The sequence below is a fragment of the Trichechus manatus genome, unplaced genomic scaffold (assembly GCF_000243295.1).
Source record: "Trichechus manatus latirostris isolate Lorelei unplaced genomic scaffold, TriManLat1.0 scaffold00101, whole genome shotgun sequence".
NCBI classification, from domain to species: Eukaryota; Metazoa; Chordata; class Mammalia; order Sirenia; family Trichechidae; genus Trichechus; species Trichechus manatus.
The window spans coordinates 3,360,452-3,367,894 of record NW_004444037.1 but is presented as its reverse complement, the minus strand read 5'-3'; the positions used below and the strand labels follow the sequence as shown (position 1 = coordinate 3,367,894).

The 7,443-nt window shown below is 40.6% G+C and overlaps 1 protein-coding gene and 1 pseudogene across 1 annotated transcript in view; one reads left to right on the top strand and one right to left on the bottom strand.

Annotated features, from left to right (window-relative positions):
• SPMAP2L (sperm microtubule associated protein 2 like) overlaps positions 1-2,901 on the top strand; it is an 88,251-nt gene extending 85,350 nt beyond the window's left edge. The window contains exons 10-11 of the mRNA XM_023737305.1: positions 624-799; positions 2,787-2,901. Of these exons, the coding sequence (XP_023593073.1) occupies positions 624-799; positions 2,787-2,901 (291 nt within the window). The remainder of the gene's footprint in view (positions 1-623; positions 800-2,786) is intronic.
• Positions 2,902-4,325: 1,424 nt separating this feature from the next.
• LOC101355983 (40S ribosomal protein S27-like) lies at positions 4,326-4,570 on the bottom strand (annotated as a pseudogene).
• Positions 4,571-7,443: the final 2,873 nt, after the last annotated feature.

Genomic DNA, 7,443 nt, shown 5'->3' with positions numbered 1-7,443 from the left:
TGTTTAATTTTTAGGAGATCCCATTTATCTATCTTATCTTCTTGTGTTTGTGTATTGTTAATTACGGTTTGTATGCTCTTTATGCCATATATTAGGACCCCTAGTCTATGAGTCAGAATCGACTCGACGGCAATGGGTTTAGTTTTTTTGGTTTAGTGTTGACCCTATTTTTTCTTCCATGATATAGAAGGCACAAATTTTACCAGTGCAAACAGTTAACAGTCTCAGCTGCTAACCAAAAGGTTGAAAGTTTGAGTCCACTTCAGAGAAAAGCCTGGCAATCTACTTCTGAAAAATCAGGGATTGAAAACCCTGTGGAGCACAGTTCTACTCTGAAACACATGCGGTTTCCATGATTTCAAGTGCACATACTATAGGTGAACACTCAGTACAGTGTCTGGCTCATATTATGCACTCAGTAAACATTCATTCTTTTCCTAAGTAAGTGCTATTCCAAGATTAGATTGCAGAGGGGCAAGAATGGGAGCAGGGAGACCAGTTAGGAGTCTTTTGCAGTGATCCAGGGGAGAAATGATGGTTACTTGATTAGCGATGTAGCAGTAGAGATAGAGAAAGTGGTGAAATTTGGGATATATTTTTGGATGTCTTTGTTTCCATTATAGATATCCCCTGCTGCCATACATGCTAAAGCTAGCCCTCGAATAACAACTCTAGCTAAGAGCAAGCCTCTTCATCAAGATTATTTACCAGTCCGTGATGTCTGCTGGCCAGTATCTTATGCTGCTACCCATCCCAAACTTTCTCCCAGAATTCAGGAGCTAGCTAATCCAAATACAAGGTATGTCAATTTAATGCTAAGATGGGACAGGAAAAGTTGGGGTGTTGGTGAGAGGAGGACCTAAAAGGCCAATGAAAAGAATTGTAGAAATTGTACAAAAAAATTTTAAAAACATCTCACTTACTTGTTACATTTATTATGACAAATCTATGATCTTCTTACCACAAATACAAAGCTACAATTAAAGGTTTAGTGGACTTGGTATTGAAACTAGATCTATAAGACTGCACTAAACAAAAGGCACAGTGGGCAAATCCCACCTTCATTACTAACTGCGTAGTAACGATCAGCATAAATCCAATCCCCAAAATATGGGAATGGATCCAGTCCTCATCTTCCCATTTCTCTATTGTCATCTTCAGCCATCACATGATACACTGTCTCTCCAACCCTAGCCACTTGAAGCTGGGTCAGAGGTCACATGTTAGAATGACATCTTCTTTCAGACTTCTACATAGGCTGATGCCAGCCCCTGCTGGCTCTCACTGCCCCTGTGGGTTTATTAATTCACCGTAGCAACTTACAGAATCTCATGAAGAGTATACCATACTTAAAACTACAACTTTATTACAGCCAAAAGGGATGCAAATGAAGAGATGCATAGGGTGAGTTCTGGGAGGGGTCATAGCGTGTATCTTCCATGTCCCAAAGAGGGATACACTACCATCTCCTGTGCATGGTCACCAATCAGGAAGCTCATCTGAGCCTTAGCGCTGAGGGCTTTCATCAGCCTCATCACATGGCTATGATAGATTACATCATATTTAGTCAACATCGGGCCTCCGGGTGGTCCTTCTTGGTCTGGTCAGCCCCTACTCATTAGCCTAAGGTGTTGGTATGGCGCAAAAGAACCAAGAACAAAGGCCACTTTTTGCAAGGTAATTCTACACCTCACTGTCGAGACAGCTCTATAGGTATGGATTTGGAATTGTTTCTAACATATGTTGTTAAGTGAAACAAGTTGCAGAACAGAGCACATAATATGTTGCAGTTTGTGTTAGAAAAAAACACATATGCACCATATATATGTTTACATATGCCTAAAATATCTCAGAAGAATAAAGAAGAAACTAGTAACAATGTTGCCTTTGGTGGCCTAGGCAACTGAGATGGGAGGAAGATTATTTTTCACTAAATAGGCTTTTGTATTTTTTCAATGGTTTTTCATCATGGAAATGTATGACCTAATTCAAATAAATAAGAAAATAAGCAAATACATCTAACAAAGAAGAAATTGCTTCTAATTCCTGTTCGCTTTTGGGAGGACCTCAATTTGTTTTGTTATGTAAGGGCTAACACGTGATCCCCCTGCTTAAGCATCATCAGGAGAACCTAGGAGAGACCAAAAAATTTGCAAATGTCTTGAGCTCCGGGAAAAGGAAAGATGTTAGTTCTTATGGAATAAAAGATCAAAAATTTTTTACAACATGTTTATCCTTAAAAAAATAAAGTTCAGCATCAAGTGAAATGAAACTCATTCTCTGTTCCGTGAAGAAGGGAAGGGAAGAATAAGATTTAGTGCTCAAGACTTTATCTCAGTGGTGAAGTTATTATGTGTGATAAGATGCTAAGGGTGGTGAACTTAAAAAACCTGAATTGTTCAAGTCCTCCAGATGACTGTCTGGCCTGTTTTAACATTGCCAGATTATTGAGACATTTCCAGAACTCACTTTCTGTTGAAATAGCACCACCAACTTTGGAATCTGATAGATATGCAAATTTGGATTTGACCATAAACCATTCTTATAACCATTTTGATCCTTCATTTCCTTGTCTCTATAATTGGGGTCATGATACCTATTTCATAGGGTGCTTATGAAAATCTAAGTGGGATAATATCATAGTGCCTAACACATGGGTCGCTATGAGTGGAAATCAACTCAATGGCAACTGACAACAACAACACATACTGGATGCTTGAGAAATGTTAGTTCCCTTTTCTGTTTACCGTATTTCAGGTTGAATTCCTTTCCATCTCCCATTTCAGGACTCCTGTGCGTATTGTATATTATGATCCAGACGTCTTTAAAGTCAAGCCAGCTGCTATGAAGGCACAATGTTCTCCAAGGATCCAGGAGTTGGCAGAACCTCTTAAGCGTTAAATGCAGAAAACCACACCATTCACCCTTGTTATGTATCTAGAACACATAGTAGGTAACTTAGTTTCCTTCTCTGGTACTGTCATTTTCACCGGCACAAAAAAAAAAAAAAATCAAATAAACAAGCATGAGACCTCCAAGGGAAAACCACTGTAACCATCATATAGCAATTTCTGCTGTTACCTGTAAACATGCCCTTAGCAGGTTTTGGAACTCTATCAAGCAATAAAAGAGAAAATGATAGCCTGCCTTATTATCCTTACTGCCTCCTCACAAGCATCTTTGCCATCTCATTGCTGGGGCTGATGTGAAGAAAGACTCCTCCTTATAATTGCAGGGTTTGCATTTCGTTTCCTGGTGAGTTCTATGTTCTTCAGTCCCTTCCTGAGTAAGTCCTGGGAACTGAGATCATTCTCTGTTACTTTGCCAACCAGCCTTCATTACCTAGAAATAAACCTGAAATTGTGAAGCCTTTTTGGATAAATTGAAATGCTTTTTATAATCTGTGGATGAAATTTAGGGAACAGGCTACTTAAATGATCACATCTCTGTTCCTTCTCTCATGCTCAGTGCAGCTTACCACGAATGACCGAAAGAGCAAGACGTTTGGCAAGCATTGTGATTCTCTGTCAAATTGCATCTGCCCAGAGTTTTTATTTTATTTTATTTATTTCTTTACTCTCTCCTTGGATCAACATTTTACAAATTTGACTAACTGTGATGGTTAATTTTATGTGTCAACTTGGCTAGGCTATGGTCCCCGGGGTTTTGCCAAACACTAGACTAGTTGCTGTTTCATAGTGTAATCTAATCTCCTTCTATAATGTAATTACTCTAACGTAATCAATCAGTTAGTTGAAAGGGGAGTTCCTTAGGATGTGGTCTGCCTTCAGAAATGTAAATCGAAATTTCAGCAGAACTTGCTGTCTTTCAACTATGCACTCTTCCTGCTGCCTGACCTACGGCTCTTGGAACGAAAGCCTGCAGAATTCTCCAGTCTGCTGCCTGACTTACAGATTTTGGATTTGCCAATCCCCCCACAATCCTGTGAGCCAGCAGGAGTCTCCAGCCTGCTGCCTGATTTATGAATTTTGGACTTGCCAGTCCCCCATGATACTGTGAGCCACTCCCTTGAAATAAATCTCTCTCTCTCTATATATATATACATGCATATATATGTCTCACTGGTTCTGTTTTTCTAGAGAACCCTGACTAAGATACTAACCTTTATGGGGCATATCAGATTTACATGAAAATGAGCTTATTTGAAAACCAGTTTTACAGATGAATGAGTTCTATCTTTAAGGCCTTTGGTTAAGGAGATAACCAGTATTATTGAGAGCCAATATCACATAGTAACTTAAAAAAAAAGCATCCAAAATGTGTTTATTGGGATGATTTCCCACTCATCTTGATTCAAGGTGTGTTTAGGGCTGCTTCTGTCTGAAGGTGCATCCTTCTGGAAGTCTTGCTTTTCCCCCTATTGGCAGTCAGAGGACTGTGAAGCAAGCAACACACAAAACTACTGTTTGTGCTAAAGACCAGGGTGATTTTGTAGCATCCTGGGCATTTCACATCCATGAAGTAAGAATTGGGGCTCTGCACCAAACGCGTCTTCTCATTTCCTCTTCTCTTCTGGGGAAGAATGAAAGAGATTCTTTGTGAAAGGCATGTTCTCATGAAGAGGTCTTCACCACTGGACACACATAGTAGCTTTGAACTTGAGTTTTAGAATCAGAGACCTGGGTTTGTAACCCTTGTAGATCTTTTACTAGGTATGAGATCTTGAACAAATTCCCTAACTCTCTACCTCAGTTTCTTCGTGTGTAAAATGGATTCATGCTACATTGTTTTAAAGACAAAATGAGAAAAATGTATGTGATAAAGTATGAATGGGAAAAAAAAGTTTGAACATTTTAGCTGAGTTTGCCTGCTAAGGGGGCAGTGTGTAATTCATATCAGTGGGAAAATAAGTACCCTTATGGCTTAATTTATGCATCAAATGAATGTCTATTGACTGTCTTTGCTTTGCCAGGTACTGTGCTAGGCACTGAAGATACCATAGTGAGCCAAACAGACAAGGGCTCTGCTCTCATGGACCATTTAGCCTATTGGGGGAGGTGGATGCAATTCAAACTATCACAAATAAGTGTAAAATCACCACAGTGGCAAGTGCTATGAAGGAGAGGTGTATGGTGCTATGAAAGAACAGAATAGAGAATGTTGACTCTCTTGGGAAGGTGTGTTGGTTTCCTAGGACTGCTGTAACAAAGAACCACAAACTGAGTAGCTTAAAACAATAGAAATTTATTCTTTCACAGTTCTAGAGGGTAGAAGTCCAAAATCAAGGTGTCAGCAGGGCCATGCTCCCTCCGAAGGCTCTAGAGAAGAATCCTTTCTTGCCTCTTTTTAGCTTTTGGTGGTTGCCAGCAATCCTTGGCATTCTTAGCTTATAGTTGCATCACTTGGATTTCTGCCTCCACTGTCACATGGTGTTTTTTCCTGTATGTCTGTATCTAAATTTCCCTCTTCATAAAGGACACCAGCCACTTGTATTAAGGCCTGCAGTGCAATGAATTGCTTTTATATGGCCTTTCTAGCCATGGTCTTGTAACTCCCATTAAATGACTAGCCGGGACTATGCAAATAAGGTATGTGAAACACTTGCAGGGATTGGATAGTCTGCTAATGCAAATAAGGTGCATGGAACCCTTGTAAGTGTTTGTGGTCTTGCTAGGGGTGGAGAACATGCCTTGAAACTGATGATAAGCTTGCTGTATAACCAGCTACCCTAACAGAGGTTTTAGAGAGAAACATGGAGAGAGAAGAAGGAACTGTAACACTGAAGACAGTGAGAGATAGTGTGGCAGCAGCCAAGAGTGATGGCAGTGTGAGATGGCTTCGGTGAGGCTTGCTGACCCACCAAGCTAAGAGCTGTTAACACTTGTTGGAGCAGGGTCCAGTGGTAGCAGCAGAGAAGAAGCTGTTCTGATTGAAGAACTGTATCCTGAATTGTTTCTGTTACTTCCGAGTTGATCCTGACCCCGAGTTGTAACCTGTTACTTCTCTAATAAACCCCATAATTTTAAGTATGGTTCGGTGATTGAAGAACTGTATCCTGAATTGTTTCTGTTACTTCTGAGTTGATCCTGACCCCGAGTTGTAACCTGTTCATTACTTCTCTAATAAACCCCATAATTTTAAGTATGGTTCTTGAGTTCTGTGAGACATTGCAGCGAATTACCAGATCCTAAGACAGGAGGAAGAGTACTGAGGGGAGAAAGAGTAGTTATTTTAGAGATGGTGGAGTGGTACAGCAGTTTGGAGAAGCTGAACATTTGGGACATCTTTAACCTCTGCCACATAGAAACTAGATTTGTGCTGATTTCTTATAAAAGAAATTATTCATTTAGGGACAATCCTACTCCAGCATGACCACATCTTAACATGATTACATGCAAAGACTCTTTCCAAATAAGGCAACATTCCCAAGTACCAGGGAGGGGTTAGGACTTCAACTTTTTGAGATAGAATTCAACCTGAAGGCTTTCCTAATGAAGGGACAGTTAACCTGGGACCTGAAAATTTAGGAGGATTAACTACCTAAATAGGGAAGAGAGGAAAGCATTCCAGGTAGTGGAAAACACTTGTGTTTAGTGGACATTTGTTGATTTTTTGGCCATCCTGCATCTATTCCTCTTCTTCTCAGTAAGAACTCCCCAATTTCCTTTTGGGGAATTCCTTTATCCTTGTGTTTTAAAGCTTTATTGAGACTTTTATTCAAGGTGTCCTGACCAAGGGATAGGTTTGTAACCCAAGCCAGACAGGGCTATTTAATTGCCCTCTGGGATTTTGGGTTTTAAGCAGAGTGATGCAGGGAGCGGGGGAGCTTTGGAGCTAATATGTCCCATCATAGGTGCCCTGATGAGACTTCATTTTGCTTCTACTACCTGTATCCCTGGAGCTGTACAGGCTCCTACTCTGGTCCTTGCACTATTCCTTGGATTCTGGAGCTGCCCATAGCTTTCCAATAAATCCACTGTGACAGGTGGGAGGATGAGCCAGGAACTGAACGAAGGCCAGTTTCACTCAAGCAGAAAGAAAGAAGAGGCTGAGGATGGCAGCCAGATCATGCAGAGCACTGGAGGCCATGCTAAAGATTTGGTCTTTATCCTGTGGGAAGCCACTAAAGTAATTTAAGCATAGAGATGATGTTTTTGAAAAAAAATTACTCTGCCAATAGATTGAGGAGGGGGCAGTGGAGGCAGACAGACCAAGTTAGGAGGCTGTTTAGTAGATGAAAGGAGAAAACAGTTTGATGTTATGGTGATGGAGATGGAAAGAAGTGACAGACTGGACAGATATTTGACGAGGGGTAGATTTATAGGACTTGGTGATGGATTGGGTATGGGAGGCGGGGAAGGAAGTATTAAAGATGATTCCTTGGTTTTTGGCTTGCGCAACAGGACAGATAGTGAGAGACTGAATATACAAACTGACAACAGCCAGACAATCTCTAAAAATAGAACTCTGACCCACAACTTC